Source organism: Rhincodon typus, chromosome 21 (assembly GCF_021869965.1).
Source record: "Rhincodon typus isolate 14 chromosome 21, sRhiTyp1.1, whole genome shotgun sequence".
Lineage (NCBI taxonomy): Eukaryota > Metazoa > Chordata > Chondrichthyes > Orectolobiformes > Rhincodontidae > Rhincodon > Rhincodon typus.
The window spans coordinates 8,068,595-8,090,617 of NC_063352.1; the positions used below are offsets into that span (position 1 = coordinate 8,068,595).

The 22,023-nt window shown below is 40.6% G+C and overlaps 2 protein-coding genes across 2 annotated transcripts in view; one reads left to right on the top strand and one right to left on the bottom strand.

The window, feature by feature from the left end:
• LOC109916976 (ubinuclein-1-like) overlaps nucleotides 1-6,746 on the top strand; it is a 53,946-nt gene extending 47,200 nt beyond the window's left edge. Inside the window, exons 12-13 of the mRNA XM_048609672.1 lie at nucleotides 3,096-3,185; nucleotides 4,731-6,746. Coding sequence (XP_048465629.1) covers nucleotides 3,096-3,185; nucleotides 4,731-4,783 — 143 coding nt within the window. The 3' untranslated portion in view covers nucleotides 4,784-6,746. The remainder of the gene's footprint in view (nucleotides 1-3,095; nucleotides 3,186-4,730) is intronic.
• Nucleotides 6,747-15,377: 8,631 nt separating this feature from the next.
• The window catches only part of ppl (periplakin), a 34,897-nt gene continuing 28,251 nt past the window's right edge, over nucleotides 15,378-22,023 (bottom strand). Inside the window, exons 15-17 of the mRNA XM_048609837.1 lie at nucleotides 21,181-21,291; nucleotides 20,027-20,119; nucleotides 15,378-19,345 (exon numbers count right to left, since the gene is read on the bottom strand). Coding sequence (XP_048465794.1) covers nucleotides 15,992-19,345; nucleotides 20,027-20,119; nucleotides 21,181-21,291 — 3,558 coding nt within the window. The 3' untranslated portion in view covers nucleotides 15,378-15,991. The remainder of the gene's footprint in view (nucleotides 19,346-20,026; nucleotides 20,120-21,180; nucleotides 21,292-22,023) is intronic.

The window sequence follows — 22,023 nt, forward strand, 5'->3', positions numbered from 1 at the left end:
ATCTCAGCAGGTCTGGCAGCATCTGTGAAGAGAAATCAGAGTTAACGTTTCGGATCTGGTTCTGAGGAAGGGTCACCAGACCCAAAATGTTAACTCTGATTTCTCTCTCCAATGCTGCCAGACCTACTGAGCTTTTCCAACAACTTCTGTTTTTGTTGCAGGTTTTAGCTCTTGTTTTAATCATTTTGTCTTTCAGAACATAGCTTTGAATATTAATATTTTGTGGTTGTGAATGGCACTGACTAAAAAATATACAAATTAATTCCATTCATAAACTGTCCTTAGTTACAGTATTAAATGCAGTGTAAGTTATATGGAGTGGCAAAATAATCTTAAAAATGCATCTTCACCAATTTAAGAAATATAGTCGACCATAAGGCATAGGAGCAGAAGCAGACTGTTTTGACCCATTTGAGTCTGTTCCATCATTGGGAGCTCATGGTTGATCTGATGATCCTTAACTCCACTTTGCTGCCTTATCCCCAAATCCCTTGATTTTCCTTACTTATTAAAATTTGTCTATTTTAGCGTTGAATATACTAAACGACCAAGCCTGTATACCCTTCTGCAGTACATAATCTGTAGATTCACTACCCTCAGAAGAAATTCCTCTTCAAAAGAGTGACCCTTTTGAGATTGTACCCTCTGGTTCTCGGCTCTCCAACAAGAGGAAACAGTCTTTCTATAACTAACCTGTCAAGCCCCGTAAGAATCTTGTATGTTTTAGGAAAGTCGCCTCTCATTCTTCTAAACTTCAATGAGCACAGGTTCAACCTACTCCAACTCTCTCCAGAAGAATCCTCCATGCCCAGGATCAACCTAGTAAGCATTTTCTGGGCTGCTTCCAGTGCCAGTATAGTATTCCTTTGATAATGAGTAAAAACCATTCATAATCTGTGTGGTTTAACTAGCACCTTGCATTGTTATAGCAAGACTTTCTTAATTTTATGTTCCATTCCTTTTAGGTGAAAGCCACCATCAGTTGCCTTCCTGTTGAATTTGTGTGCTAGCATTTTGAGATTCATGCACGAGGACTAACAAATCTGTGCTGCAGCTTTCTGCAGTCTTTCTCCATTTAAATAATATTCACTTCCTGTCTTCCTGCCAAAGCGTACAACTTCTTCTCATTTTTCCCTTCTTATATTCCATCAGCCAAGCTTTTTGCCCATTCACTTAATCTGTCTTTATTCCTTGTAGACTGTCATCCTAACCACTTCCCTTTCCACCTGTTTTTGTGTCATTAAAAGAAACTTGGCAATAGTACGTTTCTTTCCTTAATCTAAATCATTTATGTAAATAATTGTAGCCCCAGCACTGATCTCTGTTGCACTCCACTAGTTATAAGTTCCCATCATGAAAATGGTTCACTTGTCTCTCTCTGTGTTCTATCAGTTAGCCAATTTCTATCCATTCCACTTTTCTACTCCCAACACCACGTGGTCTTAAGTAGCCTCATGTGAAATAGCTTATTGAATGCCTTTTGATAATCCAGCTGTTACATTTACTGGTTACCCTTTATCTATCCTACCCATAACATCTTTTAAATTATTTACTGCACACGCTTTCCCCTTCATGAAGCCATGCTGACTCGCTTATGACTCGCCTACTGTGTTGTCAGTTATCAAACAAGAATTCTGGTAAATATCAACAGCATTGAAAGCTGGAAATTATAAACATTTCACTACCTCACCACCTACATGTAAAGATAACAGGGTACACTGTATATTTGATGCAGTGCAGCAATTTGTCAAGTCATTTTCAATTGCACCTTCCAACTCTGTAACTTCTACCTCCAGGAAGGGCAAGGAGTGCTTGTGTGGGACAGTATCCACAAGTTTTCCTCTAAGGCCAACACCATCCTGCCTCGGAACTGTGTCACCATTCCTTCACTGTTGCTGTGTCAATATCCTAGAAATCACTCCCTTCCTCATTGCACTGTTGGTGAACCTGCAACGTGTGGACTGCAACAGTTCAAGAAAGCAGCTCACTGATTCTCACCTTCTTGGTGGTGGATGGGCAACAGATGCTGGCCTAGCCAGCGACGACCACAAGTTTTCTTACTAATGGGCGTGGCACAGGGAATCCAATGAACTTAAATCCAGGGTTTCTTCAAGAAGATCTCTGACAATTAGTTTTTTAAAAAAGTCATTGTGTGAATAAATGCAATAATCTTGCACATTATGGTAATCAGTGCAGTTGTGATATCCTGAGCAAAAAGTGACTGACTTATCAAATGTGGTAAAGAAATACTTTATCACGAAGATATCTGCTGTGTATGGGGGAACTAAGAAGCTGAGATTGAATTAATTTACATATTGAATGTCAACTGTGATTCATTTGGAAGTAACTTGCCTCTGAGTCAGAAGACTGAGTTCAAGAGCCATTCCAGAGAGTTGAGCACATAAATCTAGGTTGATACTTCAGTGCCAAATGAGGGCGTACTGTACTGTCTTTTAGTTGACACATTACACAAAAACCATGCCAGCCACTCAAATAGACTTAATGGAGCTCATTACACTGCTTTTCTTAAGGGCAGACAGTTATCCCTTGATCGCCATCACAAAATTATAGATTTATCTAGTTGATTTTTATGTTTGTGGGATCACATTTACATTTTCCATATTGCAACAACCAAACTTCAGAAATAAGTTCTTTGGGTGTAAAGGCTGTGAACATCCTGTTCCTGTGAAAGCTGTATAAATGCGGATCTTTTTTCAAAGTATACAATAGTGAAAGTTCACAGTCACTTCACTTGTTTAAGCCATTATCGTGGAAATGCAGTGGAGAGCAATGGAGAAACCATTTTAAATTATCATTGGGTGTTTTGTTTAATGATTGGTGAGTTGATCGTCCTTTTAAAGCTTCCCGCTACCTTTGTCGCTGAGCTGTCCCTTTGGAATTTAAACAGTCACTATATGCTGTGCAATGCTAATGGCATCAGATGCCTTTCCCGTTATGAAAATCGGTGATTGTATTAATTGCTGCAGACAGCTGTACTGAAATAACTAAATACTGATTTGCATGCTGTCACACTCAAACCTGTGGCTTTCCACTCTCACCAATCAGCTCTTTGTTTCTCTTTCTCTGTCCTCTAGGTATTTTTGCTGGCTTACCCACAACCCCTCACCATGCTGTGCAACTTCCACATGCAGTTTTACCCACCCACATACAGCAGTCTCTTCAAGGTAATACAGCATGTTATGTGTGTCTCTTCACATCTGCATAACCCATCCGGATACTAGATACGTTTGTCATGCTCCACTTTTACTTTAGTGAAGCTAAATTTATGTACATTTTTGCCACCTTTGCCTTTTATTCTCGTGTTATTTTCTTTATTTCACCCACATCTGAATCTGGATGTTATGTGCTAATGTTCAGGGAATTTTAAGGGACAAAATCTGGTTATTGAGTGATTTGCAATTACAACTTCCAGATGTTTGTTTTTGTACTTCCTGGTATGGTTCGTAATCTTGTCTTACCCTTGAAATTTCATTGAGTTCGTTGTGATTTTCCAAAAGAGCTGCATTCACCAAATACTAAGAAATTTTGTACCACTGTCACTTATAATAGTAATTCTTTTCAAAATTTCAAACCGAACTTCTGTGATTGCACCAATACTACCTTTTTAGATTGAAGGATAGTTGTAGGACTGCAGCATATGCTTGCATTTAACCTACCTGAGTCATTTCTTAGACAATGTGTAGCGCAAGTGAGGTGCAGTCAGGATCAGTATTGTATCTGTCACATTACTGGACCTGAAGATAATTTACACTGGAATTTCACATGATGTATAGTGCATTTCTGTAAGTAAATCAGCATGAATCTTTGAGCCTTTAAAAGAGCTATATTATTTGGATTTCTGCAAGCACTATTTGATCCAAATCTTCAGTCAAAGATCTAGTTACATATTAATTTTTAAGTAGACTGCTTGAATTGAACCACCGAGTAACAAAATGAGGGAGTTTGAGGGACCCCTCTCCCAAACTATAAAGATGCAGGAACTGACTTTCAGGACTTAGAGATCTAATGAAGCTTGTTATCCCTGACTACATGTTAATTAATCTCCTCATTTTTGGGTTACATCTTCTCCAACATTCGCTCTTCAAACAAAATATGCAAATGTACATATTTAGTCTGTACAGCTAATCTGGAAGACATAATGTTGTTTGCAGATGTGAACGGAGTAACTTCAACAAAAATTAGGACTTGTAATTAACGCCACCAGAAGAGTTACTAAGCTCAATTCTTTCTCAGCTGAGAAGAGCATCAATACTGATACAGTGCCAACTTAAATAAGCATTCTAGAATCTTCAAATTTACTTCAATTTGAATAAAACTCTCCTTGTAGATAAATCGTTCCTTCACTGATGATTAAATCCATTAAGGATGAGCACTTCTGAACTTGCTATGAGCTTGAGTTTCCTTGGTCTGTCTTCAACCAAACCATAACACACAGATTGTAACTGCCTATTCACTAGAGTTCAAGAAATGATGACTGGTATAACATATCTTACAGAAGCAGATGTGTTTCTGAAATTTAGTTTAGATACTGGAAGAAGCTGCGTTTGTTCAGCTTGCTGAAGGCCAATTTCAGGTGGAAAAACCATCTTTCAGCACCTCTAAGTCCCAATTGCCTCTGAATTCTTTGTTTTTTTCTAAGTAGGACGTCTTTAATATTCATCAAAAATGATTTTTATTTTTCTTTTCCTCCCTCTTTCCTCCAAATACAGATGGCAACAAAATCCATGGGGAAGCTTCCAGCATGCAGCGCAAAATGCAGTGAGTTCTGTTACAAAGCACAGTCGAATGAAGCTAATGCTGCAGTGGTGGTGCAGCAAGGTCAGAGGGAACAGCCAAGTTGTAGGAGCTGCTAGGCTGAATGACCAACCTTGCATTTGCTCTTGTTTACGGATTAATTGCACCCTTTTAATTTTGGGGGCAAGGATACTAGTTGAAATCTGCTGTGTACCTTTGAGACTGATAAATACGAAGGGTTTGCTTCGATGGCAAAAGTCCCAGGGTGGCCAGGTGGATAGCTTGGAGGATTTCAAGTTGGTCTCGTGTCTGCTTAGATTCAGAACGTATAGAAAAGTATCTTCCACTGAATGCCTATGCAAGAACACTTTTAATATTGACACGGTAGGTGGTGGTCATTAGAGCAAAATTTTATGCAGTGCATTCCAGAGATTTAAGGCAGCTAGAGTGTTTCGGTTTGTTTCCATATTCTGTTTTATCCATTTATAAAATAATCCTGTGTTCAGCAATGGGCTTAAAGTTTTTGCATTTTCTTCAGGCAACAACTTGGAATGTGTACAGACACAGCAGCATTATCTGAGACACAGGCACGTGGTGGCGGGGTTGGGGTTGTCTCTCTGACATGTTTTGTGAAGTTGGGGTGAATTCATACAGATTCAGGATAAGCAGGATAGAAACGATTTAGCTCTATTTGACACAGTCAAACTCTGATGGAGTTTTCTGTTTTTAAAAGATGTTCAAGTTCCAGTTAGTGTAGAGTTCTTCAGAGCACTATGCATTGGATCAATTTAAAAAAAATTAAGTTAAATTGCTATTTATTGCCTGTAATGGCGAATTGTTTTCAAGGAGGATTTATACAGTGTATGATCTGCTTTGGTGGTGCACTGTGAACAGGACCACAACTCCTGCAACACTGTTGTGACTTTACTGTGCTAATAGGAGAGACGTGTATCTAGCACAAGAGAATGTGGAAAAAATTTTTTAAAAATCAGAACTGTGATGAGTTAATAAAAGATTCAAGGGAAAAGACTTATCAAAGAATTCGCTTAAGGTATCAATATTAACCATCTCAGTTGCAACATGGTAGCGACTAGTACTGATCAACTTGGTCTGGTGTCCAACAGTAAACAAAAAGAAAGCCATTAATCTCAGTCATGTACTCTTACAGCTCCTCGAGTTATTGTGAACCCAGGAATGAGTGTGGACTCATGACCTTTGGGTTTTGCCCCTGACAAGTATCATTGAACTCTTTTGTAATGATAACTATATACAGTATTGTAAAAGATACTGACAGTAAGAGTAATACATTTGCAGTGCCTTTCCTTGTAGTAGAGAAGATGGAAAGTACGTGCTGAGATTTCATGTATTCTTGATCCCTGTATGACACTAACCTTACTATTTATATTTTTTAAAAAAAAGGAAAATAAACTACAGGATTTGGGAAGTGATTTTTTTGTTTAAAAAGAGAATTCACCTATGGTTCATAATTTGGCACAATCTAGTTGATTAATGAGAACCATGGCGGCAGAGAAGCCAAAGATTTTTTTCATGCAAGATGAAGTAAGCTTGTGGAACATGGTCATGGGCAGATGGTTTGAAAGTTTTTTTTTTTTTTCTGACATTTTTCACAAGATTTTTAAGCAAAATGACATTTCATTTCTGGAGTGCTCCAGTCATATTTGATACTATGAGTGACTCACAGGCATAATAAATGTTCTACAGAAACTCAGGACTTGAAAATTGCTGGATCTGATTTTGTGTTAATGAAGTTTAGCTCTACTTGAAATTGTATAATCATTCTCAAACTCTGTAAATTGTGATGTGCTAGTAAGTTCAATTTGTTTTAATTAAAATAGGCATTGTTTTGAATGATGGTGCTTCATTGTATATTGTTTTATTTGAGACTTGTGTATGTATTTGCTGCAGGACAAGGAGTTGGTTGTTTCTGTTGCACATGGAGATGTCAATAAATTAGAAAATTTTGGACAAAACTGTAGTCAATGCTTGTGTCGTTTCTATGAAGAATATTTCTTATTTACAGTATTGAGAACAGTTTATTTGAACAGTCTTAAGAGCTTCAATATATTTGTTCCAGCCATTCATTTAGCAATCTGTTTATCGTCTTTTTTTTTGAAAAGCATTAGTTATGTTGTGACTAGATGTTCATCTGCTTTGCTCTGAGTTAATGGAAACAATCTAGGTTATACAGTTCAAACTAGATGATTGAATCGTAAATGAACTTTGACAAGTTAGTTATTTAAAAATAATTATTAGATCACGTAGAACACTTGGATCAACTTGGGAACACAGGAACAGGAGAAGGTCACTCAGCTCCTCAAGCCTGTATCACCATTCAGTGGGATCATGGCTGATCTGTGACAAACAGAGGGGAGGCAATGCCCTAGTGGTATTATCGGTGGACTGCTAACCCAAACAGCCAGATAATATGCTGGGGACCTGGGTTCGAATCCCTCTACGGCACATGGTGGAATTTGAATTCGATAAGTATCTGGAATTACGAGTCTAATGATTACCTTGAATTCATTGCTGATTGTTGGAAAACCCCATCTGGTTCATTAATGTCTTTTAGGGAAGGAAGCTGCCATCCTCATCTGGTCTGGCCTACATGTGACTCCAGGCTCACAGCAATGTGGTTGACTATTAAGTGCCTCCTGGGCAATTAGGGATGACCCTAATAACTAATCTGGCAATAGCTGCTGCCTAACCAGTGACAACCTCATCCTGTGAAAGAATAAAGGGAAAGAAAAAAACTCCATTTACCCTCTTACCCCAACTCTTCATACCTTTTTGGATAACGAAACTCTATCCATTTTACTGATGGATTAACAACTGATCTTGTATCAATTGCCATTTGCGAAAGACATCCAAACTTCTAAAAGTCTTTACAGATAAATGAATTTCTTAATTGTGCTTTAGAATCATCTGGTATTGGTTTCAAGACTGTCCCCAATCCAGAATCCCTCATCAGCAGAAAAGCTATGGCTGAATTTCTACCCATTTGTTTTGTTCCCCTTAATATCTTGAAAGGTTTGAATTAATCACCCTTTAATCTTCTCTCAATTCCAAGGAATGCAAACCCATTGTTGTATCTTTTATTTTCAATTTAACACCTGGACTTCAGGTATTATTTTGATTAAATCTACAGTTCACTCCCTGTATTGCATGTATCCTTTCACAGGTATGATGTCCAGAACTGATCACAGTAGTATAGATATGGTATAAACCCTTGGGGTGAACAGTTCAATGTATTTTTAAAAAAAGATAAAAATGTACTATTGCTTAGCAGCAGGGATCAAGTGACATACAGAGGAAGGCAGAGCAAACCAGAAAGTAGGCCTGTCTATACAGGTGTGTGAAGGACTGCTAGATGCTGGGTTTAGGGAACTCTGATAGTTGCTCTGAAATGTAAGTAACTGGTTTGCAGTTTGTTCTCGGTGTCTTAGAAAGCAATACCATGAAGGAATAAACCATCGACTTGCACAGAAATTCACCCAAAATGTAAGAAGTTGCAAATTTTGGAACTTAATAAATTTAGTAGAGACAGCTTTGAACTACCCAAATATTAATAATTTCTAACAAATGAGAACAAAAGGCAGGTTAGAACTCAAGGGGTCTTGTGGCACAGTAGAAAGTGTCCCTGTCTCTGGGCCTGAAGCTCCAGGTTCAAGTCTCACCTGCCCTGCAGGTACGTCATAAACGGCCCAAGCAGCTTGGTTAAAAACAAAGATCATGAAGATTCCCAAGCCACTGGCAGTTGGTGCTCCAAAGTGGGGTCTGTTCTCACAATGCAAGCTGGAGGTGGGCAAGGGGATATGACTGTTCTGACAGCATGCATAGCTGTCCCATGTCCATTGGCTAGAAGGATTCAAGTGGATGATTGACCTAGTGTAAACCATCAACCCTTCGAAACTGGGTGTGTAACCAAGTGTTCAGTCAGGGGCCAGTCCTGATCGGGTAGCAGTGTGCATCAAGCAGCCGTTGTCATCCGACGGAAGGTGGCCCAAAGAAGAGTTTGACACCACTTCAGCTAGAAAGTAGGATGCTGCCTTCATAACAATAATGTGATTAACAAACACTGCTAACGGTTTGCCCTTTGGTATCGGTGAATCATCCTCTGTTGTCATGAGTTGCATACCTTTTCTGTCTAATTAACTAAAGTGTTGTATCTAGACAATTTCTTTTAAACTTAAACAGTTAAAAATTGTTTATAAATAGTCAATTGCGTACTTCAATGATGTGGAGGTGCCGGTATTGGACTGGGCTGGAGAAAGGAGCAACGCTCCGAAACCTTGTGATTTCAAGTAAGCCTGTTGGGCTACAACCTGGTGTCATGTGACTTCTGACTTTGTCTCTTTCATAGATTCCCTACAGTGCAGAAAGATGCCATTCAGTCCATTGAGCCTGCGCTGACCCTCTGAAAAGCATCTCACCCAGATCCACCCCACCCCATCCTTTGTAACCCTACGCTTTCCATGGCTAATTCACCAAGCCTGCACATTCCTGCACACACCGGGCAATGTAGCATAGCCAATCCACCTAATCGGCACGACTTTGAATTATGAGAGGAAACCCACGCAGACACGGGGAGAACATGCAAACTCCACACAGACAGTCGCCCAAGGCTGGAATCGAACCCAGGTCCCTGGTGCTGTGAGGCTGCAGTGCTAACCGTTGTGGCCTGGAAACCCAAAACCTTAAAGAAACTAGTTGTAGCTGTACCAGACTGAATCTGGGGGGAAAAAACAATAGTGTTTACCCCTTTTCTTCAGCAAGATGCTTACAAAGCTCAGCAAAGGGTCATGTGAGCTCGAATCCTTATGTCTGTAAAGACATTTTTCCAACCTTTCATCTAGTGTAATCTAGCTCATTTTTTATTCTGTGTTTAATAAATGGTTTATTCCTTGTGTCAAACGTACACTTGGCAGCTTGTTGTGAACACATTCAGTAATTGATATCCATGGTTTTTAAAAATGTGGATCAAACCAGCCAGGTTTCCCTCTGGAAGCTGACTTGTTCAGTATAAACATCACGGAAGGCTCCTGCAAGGTTAAAAATCCTTGAATTCAAGAGGGATTTGTGAGTGTTTAAAGAAACTGGCGTTATGGAGGTAGTCGACTTAAGTATAGGAGTTGCAGCGAAGCACCCTATGCACGTTAAAATATTCAAATGGCTTTAATTCTACTAAGACTTCTCTGGGAGTAGAAATACAACAGTAGATTATTTGAAATCTTTGAAACTAAACTGGGGAAGCAGGTAATTTGGGAGCTAGTGATAAAAGCAGGATCTTCAAGGGATGATAATAATTGAGATAATTACCCAGCATTTAGACTTAAAAAGGAGAGAAATCAGCGATAGGCGTCACTGTTAGAATTGGCTGGTGAGACCACACCTGGAATACTGTGCACAGTTTTGGTCTCCTTTTCTGAGGAAGGATGCTCTTGCTCGCGAGGGAGTGCAGCAAAGGTTTACCAGGCCAATTCCGGGGATGGTGGGACTGATGTATGAGAAGAGATTGACTGGGTTGGGATTGTTTTCACTGGAGTTCAGATGAATGAGGGGTTGATCTCATAGAGTCTTATAAAATTTTAAAAGGACTGGACAGGGTAGTTGCAGGGAGCGTGTTCCCGATGGTGGGTGTGTCCAGAACTAGGGGTCATAGTTTGACGATTCGGGGTAAACCATTTAGGATGGAGATTAGGGATATTTCTTCACCCAAAAAGCGGTGAGCCTGTGGAAGTCATTACCACAGGAAGTAGTTGATGTCAAAACATTGAATGTATTCGAGAGGCGGCTAGATATAGCACTTGGGGCAAATGGGATCAAAGGTTATGGGGAGAAAGCAGGATTAGGCTATTGAGTTGGACGATCAGCCATGATCATGATGAATGGTGAAGCAGGCTCGAAGGGCCGAATGGCTGCCTCCTGCTTCTATCTTCTATGTTTCTATATTACAAATGAAGAGTCAGACAGCATGGAAACAGACCCTTCACTCCAACTAGTCCACACCAACCATGTTCCCAAACTAATCTAGTCCCACCTGCCAGTGTTTGCTCCATATCCCTCCAAACTTTTCCTATTCATGTACTTATCCAAATGTCTTTTAAACGTTGTAACTGTACTTGAATCCTCCACTTCTCTGGCAGTTCATTCCACACGCGAACCACTCTTTTTATAAAAAAAAAAAAAAAAAAAAAAATTGCTCTGCATGTCCTTTTTAAAACTTTCTCCTCTCACCCTAAAAATACGCCCCCTAGTTTTGAACTCCCCCACCCTAGGGAAAAGACCCTTGCTATTGACCTTATCCATGCCCCTCATGATTTTATAAATCTTTATAAGGTCACCTCTCAACCTCCTATGCTCCAGTGAAAAAAGTCCCAACCTATCCAGTCTATTTTTATAACTCAAACCCTCCATTCCTGCCAACATCTGGTAAATCTTTTCTGAACCCTCTCCAATTTAATAGTAATCTTCCTATAGCAGGGCAACCAGAACTGCACACTGTACTCCAGAAAAACCTCACCAATGCCCTGTATGACTGCAACATGACATCCCAGCTCCTACACTGAAGGCTAAATGCCTTCTTAACCATCCTGTCTACCTATGACACAAATTTTGAAAAATTTTATACCTGAGCCCATAGGTCTCTCTATTCTACAACACTACCCAGGGTCATACTATTAATTGTATAAGTTTTGCCCTTGTCCATTTTACCAAAATGCAATTTATCCAAATTAAACTCTACCTGCCACTCCTCAGCCCATTGAGTCCTCAATTCCAGGAGAAATAATAAGAAGAGGTTTAACAAGGGGGGAAAGAAACAAAGAAATAGAAATCAAAGAGCTTTAATAGACAAGAAGGAAGAAAGAAAATGAAAGGGAAATAGAATTTTAAAAACATGAACTCCAGAGAGAGACAGAACTCAAACAAAACCAGAAATTGCTAGAGAAACTCGGCAAGCATCTGTGGAGAGAAAAAATATAGTTTATATTTCAGGTCCAGTGACCCTTGTTAAAAACTTCTGCTAAATTTACAGAGGATGGAGTTGAAAGATATCACAACTAATTTAAAAGGGTAGGTTTAAGCTGAAGTGGCCAAAATGTGCTCGTGCCTTCATGTTGTTGTGTCCTGATTGGCTGCTTCATCACCAGAAAAGAGCATTATGTTTAAACAGAGAGCAGAAGTTGGCTATTAACAAAGTCAGTACGTCAGAATTGGTTCCAAAAGTTTGGGAAGAGACCTAATGCTCAGGTGGATGGCAGATGTTGAATGGTATCTCGGACCTCACGAGGGAGGAAGTCAGTCTATCAGGCTGTAGTCAGAGTCTGAACTGGGCTTTGGACTGCTTTTTCTGTGGAAAGGAATCTGGTTGTTGGTATGACAGCATGAAAATTTGAAAGCTCCCTACCTAACCTCCCATGAGCAGCTCTTGGAAGCTCAGAGAATATAAAACTAAATTAAAAGTATTACTGCCTTTACATGAGTGAAGTGTAAATGTGAGTCTGATCAACATCTTCAGAAAATCAAAGAAAAGGTCATTTATATTTATGGACAACACTTTGTGAAAAGCACTTAAGTATTCTGGCCAGTTTTGTTATTTATTCCTCATCTGTGTTTGTTTGTCTCCCTCTTTTATATGAACAGGGCTGAAAACAGAGGTTTCTGGGTTTCAAGTATAGACTTATATTACTTTGTTTATTTTTTTCCCCTGCTAAAGTTAATAAATTGTTAAGTCTCTTGTTTATGATACTAACTAGTGTCTGGAATTGATTAAAAACCGGTAAGAACTGCAGATGCTGTAAATCAGAAACAAAAACAGAAGTTGCTGAGAAAGCTCAGCAGGTCTGGCAGCATCTGTGAAGAGAAATCAGAGTTAACGTTTTGGGTCCGGTGACCCTTCTTCAGAATGGTCACCGAGCCCGAAAGGTTAACTCTGACTTTTCTTCATAGATGCTGCCAAACCTGCTGAGCTTTTCCAGCAACTTCTGTTTTTGTTTCTGGAATTGATTATTTGCAAAGTCTGAGATTGGTTACTCAAAAGCCTGGCAAGGAACCATTGGGGTCAATTTTGAGGGTCTTTGAAAGTTTTAAATTTACTGTGTTGTGGTACAGACATAGACTGATTTTTTTTTGGCTGTCTCTGTGTCATAACAGTTGATTGTTTGGCGAGCAGAGTCTTGATTGATAGAGGTGATGCCATAGAGAATGCACTAGTTAATGATTTTTGACAGTTCACTGCTGGTCTTTATTTAAAATTTATTCCAAGCAGTTTGACTCTGATTGCTCAAGGCAGTGTCCTAAGGAATGAACCAGTAAATGCCTGTCACCTACTTTGTCAGGTTAGAGCAGTTGCTGAGTGTGCATATTCTTTCTGTCCACAGGTTCATTTCTTGGTCAAGCAATGTCCTGATTTCAAACTTCTCATCTTTGTTTCGAAATCCTTCTATGGTCATTTCCTTTAGCTGCTTAACCCTCAAGATATTAGTGCTCTTCAAATCTGGCTTCTTTTATATCCCCAGGTTTAATTTGGCTCTGAGATCTTCCTACACCCCTCTGCCTCTTTTCTCTTCCTTTACGGCTCTCCTCAAAACCTACCCCTGAACAATTATATGTTCACCTAACCTAATATCTCCCCATGTGGCTTGGTGTCACGCTTTACTTCATAATGCAAACTCACCTGAGAAGCCTTGAGATATTTAAATACGTTAAAGATTCACTATTATAGATACAAATTGTGATTTTGTTTTAGATTCTTGATTGGCTAAATGCTGACGATGGAAAAATGAATACCAATGAGAAAGAGAGGCTGAATAGCTAAATACAGCTCAGAGCCATAATAATGTGTTATGGTTCGTACAAAATCACCTTCTAGTTTCACTGAGTTGATCATTTTGCTATTCACTGCTTAGTCCTTAATTTATCAGTGGTCCCAGCTCCATTAAGGAATAAAGTTTGATATTTTCTTCGATTTAATCTTCATTTCTATTCACACTTTTGCTGCTTCAGTGATGCATTTTGTTTTATGGTGAGAGATGAAGTCCTTTCATAAGTCCTCTTCATTGTTTTTCTCCACAGTGACTGATGTCTTAATTAGCCGGGGCTTGTGGTCGCCTGTTTCAGCTGGCTCTCTGATGTATCAGTTATCATTAATTGACACTTGCTGCCCCATTTGATTTCTTAAAAACGGGTTTTCCTGCTGTCACAAGAACAATCTGTTCAATCCTGCTTTCGTCTATCGTTCAAACAAGTCTCAATGCCACGAGCTCTCTTTGGTGCAACTAATTCTTGAGTGGGATTTATTAAATGCCTTCTGAAAATCCAAGTGGATTACATTCTCAGGTTACCTCATCTATTTTGCTGGCTACACAATTAAAAAATTATTAATATATTTGCTTAACGCACATTTTCCTTTTCTAAGTTTTCCTGACTCTGCTGAATCATAATGTGGTGATCAAGATGCCTTTTACCTTTTCCTTGATCGTAGATTCTTGTATTTTTCTTACAAATGATGTCAGGCTCATTGGCCTGTTTCATGTTTTCTTCTTTCCTTTCTTAAATATTGGGGTGGGGGTTGTGTTACATTTGCTGCCTTCCAATCTGTGGGGGACAGTTGTGGAATTTAAGAAATTAAAGAAGATCAAAATCAACTTATCCACTATTTCTGCAGACACCTCTTTTAAATCCCTAGGGTGTAGGGATTTTAGAGTGTTTCTCAATGCCTATACTCTCAAAGTTTCTTGCTCTCATGAGATGTGCAGTGTCTCATAATTTCCAGCATATTCTTTGTGTTTTCTAACGTGGATATTATTTATTTAACGTCTGCTGTTTTCTTTGTCTCTCTTTTAACTCCGGTTTGAAGGCTCCTACAACAGCATGCCTTACCCTCTTAATTTTGTTTTTATTTAACCTATTTTCCTAATCAACCTGTTCCGAGATGTAATTACACACCACTGGACAACAGAGACACCAGAACAAAGTTCATTTTTAAATTTCTATAATATAAATAGATCCCTTTTTAATCATTCTATTTCCCTGAAAGATACCATAAATGCAACTTAAAGTCAAAATATGGAGATGGAGATAGATATATATATCTAATATGTAATTTACTAGAAATTCATGCAATATATTATTTTCTTAAATGTTCATTCCTTGTCTAAAAGATCACCACCGAAACTTTGATCGTACAAAAAGAACTACAAATGTTGCATTCACTGTGAAAGCAGTTGTTTTTTAAAAAAAACAAAGTTAGACACGAATATTTCATTGCCTTGGAATATGAAATTCAGGTTTGGGACCTTCTGGTCCAACACAGTGTTATAAACTTTTTTTTTGTTCTGCCTTTTCTTCCCCTGTATGAAAGTAATGAAGGCACCTTTGATTCCTAAAACAGAATGAATAAATTGGCTCATGTTCTTTTCTTCTCTCTCCCATCATCCTCCCTATTTGGTTTTTAGATCTCATAGGCTCAGTCCATCGCTCTGATTGAATTGCTTGTGGACAACTACAAGTCATTTTAGAAATGAAAGGCTTTTTTTTTAAATTTTAGATATCCAATATAAGAAACACTAATTGCGAAAAAAAATGTTTTCTGATATCAAGAATCACATATTCAATCTCTTTTTATTGATCTATTTTAACCTTCTCAATTTGTGCAGCGAAAAGGTTGAAAGGCCTTAAAATTCTTGAGACAGAAATGGTTGGAATGCTTGATATCAACCAAGTGGGAAAATCAGGACTTGAGGTGGAAATGGTCTCAGACGAGATTCTGTCCTGGCCTTTGAAGCTAGGCAGGACAACAACTGATTCTTTATCCAGCATTTCCTTGGGAAATTCTCTTTCTATTCTACACCAATGTTGCCCCTCTAATAATCTGTAGTCTAACTTATTAGCAACTGTTACACATAAGGTTCAACTGTGGCACTTTGCCAATATGTGTTGCCTCCCTTTTCATATTTTATTGCATTTAATACATCGTAGTGGAAAGTAAGACGTAAATGCTTTTTTTTAAAAATACAATAGCTTCTAGAAAACAAGAGAATCCTGAAATAGTAGCAATAGGTGCTAATGTTAATATTGGCATTAATTCAGGTAGCTTCCCCCCCATCCCAAATAAATTCAACTGGAGTTATCCAATAGTTCTAATTCTTTTCAAGTTGGTCTGTACATTAATAGCTGTAGATGATCGTGCTTTGATCACTGCATGAAAGGAAAGGAACTAGGGAGACTTGGAGGAGACAGGCAGTAGCAGAAGTCCAGTTTCCTGGTCGACAATGGATATATCCAATGCTTCCCTGTAGTTGATGCGACGTTTGCTGATCGGGTCCACCAGATCTTTCTGATAAAAGGTCTCATCTTGGAGTTTTTTCGCACCGTCGTCATCTATCAGCCCAGACGATTTTGCTTTTGTTAGTGATTTTCTTTCGGACGTGACAGGGTCAATCAGACCTCCTGTCAGATACTGTGCTTCCAGATACCGTTCTGCAGACTCGCGGTAAAGCCAGCCACGCTCGGCAGCCTTAGCGGCTGGAAGCAACATCTTGGTTTTTGGGTCTTCAATACCTTTGTAGGCGCTCTCCGCATTGGATAGCTTCTGTATGAGTGCACTATCGATAAGGCCAAGTTCCGCAGCCTTCTTTATGTCACATTTGCTGCCATCAGTCACAGAAACAATGCCACCAGTTGCAGCTTGGGCTTCAAGCAGCCTCAGGGCAGTGTCTGTGCCAATCAGATTTCGGTTAGCTGCATTGGTGATCGACATTTTCCGATCTTCCTCTACGTCAAAGATGCCTCCGATTGGCTGCTGCTTTTCACGAGCTGACGAGAAGTTCAGGAGCTGGCTAGAGCTGGTGGAAGAGTTTGGCTGACGCTTGGCCGGAGACGGTAAATGTGTATCGTCGGATTTTCCCGACAGTAGGACTGCAAATTCTTGGATAGGGATCTCCTTGTTCATGTACTGTTTAAACTGTTTCTCAGTAATCTTTCCCTTCTGTAAAGCCTCATCGATGGAAAACTTCTCGCCAGATTTTCGGTCATGGATAACAGAGGAAGTGCCAGAGGGACCTTTTACTGTTATCTCCTCCCAGTCACACTCCTGACTTTGAAGGTTGATAAACATGTCCCAATTAATGAGGCCAAGCTTGTAGGCTTCCTGCGGTGACATCTCTTTGCCAGTGTCTGGATCTATAACTACAATGTGACGCCTTAAACTGTTCTCCCGCTGCTCTCTCTTTATTTTCATTGCATCTAATTGCTTCTCCAGATTTGCAATTTCAGAATCCTTGGAGGTGGTTGTCCGTCTGAGATCATCAAGCTCCTTCTGGAGGGATTCAAACCGTGACTCCATAAGATCGGTGTTACTGACACTCGACACTGTCTTCTCAGACTTGACCTCTTGGGTTTGTTGAACGGTTGCTTGTATGTCCGACTGCAGCCTCCTGCACTCATTCACCAGGTCTTGGTTTTCCCTCTGCAGTTTGGCGTTCTCCTCTCTCAAATGCTCCAAGTCCTTCAGCCCCTTTGTATCTTTGAACTCAGAGTCTGACAGTTTGGCGTGCAGGTGGTCCAGCTCATTTTGCAGGTCACGCTTCAGTCTCCCCTCATCCTCCAAACTTTTCCGAAGGCATTCAATTTCCAACTCAGTCTCCGGGTCTCTCTCCACCTGAACTTTCTCCGTCACAATATTTTTCTCCTTGACTTTTGTTGTTTCAAGTTCTATCTGTTTGAGTTTTAGAGCCTGGAGGTTGTTTTCAAGGTTATTTCGATTTACTTTTTCATCTTCCACGTGCAACTTCAGCAGTGAGACCTCCTTTTCTTGCAGAGGATCCTGCTGCAGGACTACCTTTTGCTTTACTGTTACTTTATCTCGGATCTCCTTCTCCTTCTCCTCTAGGTCATTGAGCTTCAGCCTCAGTCTCTTAACCTCCAACTCAGCGTTGCGTCGAGCTTGCCTCTCTACCTCCAGCTCCTGTAGCTGCTCTTCTAAGTCAGCTTTGCGGAGTTGCAGTGTTTGGATCTGGGCTTTCAGATTTTCCTTCTGCCTTCTCTCCTGCTCGATTTCACTTGCCAGGTTGCCACACTCTGCCTTTAAGGTCGGATCTTGTTCAAACTTCACCACTTCTTGGTGCACCACCTTCTCTCGCACTTGTGCCAGATCCCTCTTCTTCTGTTGGATGTTTTCCTCATTTACGGCTCTCTCTCTCTCTTGCTCCAGCTGTTTTTTCTGTTCTTCTATTAGTTTGGCTTTAAGGAGCTCGACCTCCTGCCTGGTCTGGAGATTCTCACGGTACTGGAGAACTTCGTTGACAACTTCCTTGGTCTGAACTGGAGGTTTGCTGTTCTTCAACATCTCAATCTCTTTCTCTAACTGACTGATCTCCACCTCAGCTCTTTCCACTTGGCGTGTTTTGTCCACAACCTCATCCCGTAGTCTCTCCAATTCCTGCTCGATTTCAGGATCTGGTTTGTATTTTATGACTTCTTTAATGTTGTCCTTTATCTCAACTTTTGGACCTTTATCTTTTAAGTGTGTGATTTCATCGTGGATGCTCTTCAGCTGCTGTTCGGCGTCTTTGTAGCGTCTCTGCTGCTCAATCAGGTCATTCCTCAGGTGCGTTACCTGCATTTCAGCGTTTGGATCGGGCCGAACAATCTCTCGCACCTTCTCTTGAACAACTGGTTTCGCCTTCTCCTCCTCGAGGATCTTGATCCTTTTCACCAGGTCAGTGATCTCCCGGTCATGGGATCGTTTCTTGGCCATCTCATCTTCGTGTTGGCGCCGCAGGTTGTTCACCTCGTTCTCCAAATTCAGGTCCTTCTCCATCTTCAGCACTTCTTTCACGGTCACTTTCTCCTCCTCCTTGGCCTTTTCTCTCTCCAGCCGCCTCAGTTTTTGCTGGAGCAGGCTCAGTTCCTCATCTTTCTGCTGCCGTAAGAGACTTTCGTGCTGCTTATTGTCCTGGAGTCGCTTATACTCCACCTCCAATTCCGGATCATTCTTCACCTTGAAGACCTCTTTCTTGGTGATTTTCTCGTGCTCCTTGCTCTTCTCTTCGGTCAAAACATGGAGACGTTTCTGCAGCAGCAAAATGTCATTTGCCTTTGCTGCCTTTTGCCTTTTGATTTCTTCCAGCTCCTCCCTGAGCCTCAGGATCTCATTCTCCTGATCCTTGTCCTGCTCGATTCGAAGGACCTCCTTGACCACATACTGCTTGGCAGGATCCTTCTTTGCTTGCTCCAGAGAGTGCAGCTTGCGACGCAAGATCTCCAGTTCGTTCTCGAGGGACTTGCTTTGCAATTGCTCGTCGGCCAAAGCTTCCTGAACCCTGTGCATCTCCTCATCGAGCTGTGGATCAGCGATCTTCTTCACGACCTCTTTCTTGACCAATGACCCCTTGAGCTTCTGACCCTCCAGGGCTGAAATTTCCTGCTGCACTTTCTTTATTTTGTTCTCCATTTCCAGCCGGCGTTGCACCTCATCGTTCAATTGTTTATCCTGCCCAAAAGAATAATTAGGCGCTGCAGCATAGCTTCTTGACTGAACCTGTTGCTGGATCTGTTCCATTTCTGGTTGCTGCAAGTAAACAAAACAAGATGTGCAGGTTAGGTGAATTGGCCAGGCTAAATGACCCATAGTGTCCAGGGATGTGCAGGCTAGGTGGATTGGCCATGCTAAATTGGGTCGGCATGGTGGCACAGTGGTTAGCACTGCTGCCTCAAAGCACCAGGACCCTGGGTTCGATTCCAGCCTCGGGCAACTGTCTGTGTGGAGTTTGTACATTCTCTTTGTGTCTGCGTGGGTTTCCTCCAGGTGCTCTGGTTTCCTCCCACATTCTATGATTCTAAATTACCCCATAGTGCCCAGCGATGTGCAGGCGAGGTGGATTGGCCATGAGAAATGTGGGGTTATGGGGATAGGATGGGATCCGCTTCAGAGGGTTCGTATAGACAATGAGCCAAATGGCCTGATTCCACACTGTAGGGATTCTATGATACAATACATGGTAAAAAGGTCAGCGCTGGTTTCTACTGCATGAATGTTTAAATTGAATTACGCGTAAATGAACTTTATAAAATAGGCATCAAGAGTCTAGTTTGTTGATAAACCAGGCAGTGGTGCCATAGATGATGACCCAGGTGAAGGGGGAACCCTTGGCTAAGCTTCAGCCTCACATCAACTTCCACCGTCAATGTACAGTAGGAAGCTATGAATTCAGTACCAGTAATCTTTGCCACATATTATGAGAGCAGTTACCTGTTTCAATAAGCCCTGCGCAAACTCCAGGTTCTGCATACGCTGACTGTTCGCGGCTTTCACTGCTGTAAATTTGGTGGCCAGGGCAGTTTCCTATGTATTAAAAACACAATATATTGTGAGTGGTCAGGTATATTAAAAGTTCCAGGTACTCACTTAGTGAGATGTCATAAGTAGGCACAGTAATGTAATGCAGGCTGCGTTCTAACAAAAGCATGGATAAGTTGTTAACTCACAAAATGTCAGATAGGGCACAGGAGCAGGAGTGAACCAGTCAGCTCCTCAAGCCTGCTACACCATCCAACAAGATCATAGCTGCTCCTCTACATCAATTCCACCTTCTCACACACTCCCCACATCTCTCGGTCTGCTTGGTCTCCGAACATCTATTGATCTCGGAAGACCCACAATCCTCCGAGTGAAGAAATGTTTCCTCATCTCAGTCCTAAATGTTTATCCTCATCCTGCACACGCATACACACACAGACACAGACGCACATGCACAGACATACACAGTTCATTCCAATACTAAGGGGCAACTTCCTGTTTATTTTTCGAGTATACTTTGGTTATTTTTCGGACTGGAGAATCGTAGACATTCACCACAATTCACTGTTTTCTGAATTTAAGCCAATTTTTTTTTGTCCAATTAGATATGGACACTCCTATTCCATGAGCCTCGATTTTCTTAATCAGCCTTTTATGTGGTAATTTATTGAACACTTCCTTAAAATCCACATTGACCACGTCCACCATGGATCCCTTCATCAACCTTCTCTGTAATTTCATCGAAACGTTCAATTATATTAGGAAAGAACAATCCGTCTTTTACAAATCTATGTTGGCTCTCCCCAGTTAACTCAAACCATGCCAAATGGGCTTGTTTGTTTACTTTTCTCCCCCCCCACCCCAAATATCTTGCGTAGTCTCCTATTAACACAGCCAAATTTTCCATTGATGCTTTTCATTTCAATAATTAAAATTCACTAAACATGGTGTAAATGTTAGCAAATTAAAAATAGTTTCAACTGCAGTGCTTGAGAACAGACTGTCTGTCTCCATTTGTTAGAACATGACATTAAATGATTCAATGAAGAGTTTCAACATAAAAAAAGTGTATTTTAGTCAGATAAGCAACATCAGAAAACGATTACCTCCTCTTTAATCTTGTCAGCTGGCGATGTGAATTTTGGTTTTTTAGAAGACATTTGCACATTATCTGGGTTGATCAACGATTTAAACATCTCAGCCTCAAGTTCATAATCCTGTGATCAAAGACAAGAGTTGGAGACAAAGATTTATAGAAAGGGGGAAAGGAAGTAGTGCGAATGATACTCTTTGTGTTTGTTAGTTGTGAGGAGTTGAATAACCCGCCGGGAAATGTAGAAACCAAAACATAACGTTCATGGCCCAGAAATTTGGAACTGCCTGTTATTCCATCACCCCATTCACAGGAGTGACGGAACTTCGCACTTGCATTTGTCACTCCTGCCCCGGTGTCTCAAAGTTGTTTAATGTCCAATAATCAATATGGCAAGGGACACATTTCTCAACTGTTTAATTCATATACTTACCTTTCAACCCCAATCCCTCCCTTTTGGTCTGGCAACATCAAGCAAAAAAATCTTGATCGAATCCCATGCAGTACCTCAACTTTTTTTTTTAAATTCATTCACAGGTTGTGTGTGTTGCTGGCTGGGCAGCATTTTATTGCCCATCCCTAATTGCCCAGAGGGCAGTTAAGAGTCAACCACATTGCTGTGGGTCTGGAGTTACATGTAGGCCACACCAGGTAAGGAAGGCAGTTTCCTTCTCTAAAGGACATTAGTGAACCAGATGGGATTTTCCTGGCAGTCGGCAATGGATTCATTGTCATCATTAGACACTTAATTCCAGATTTGAATACTGAATTCAAACTCCACCATCTGCCGTGGCAGGATTTCAACCCATGTCCCCAAACCATTAGCTGGGTCTCTAGATTAATAGTCTAGCGATGA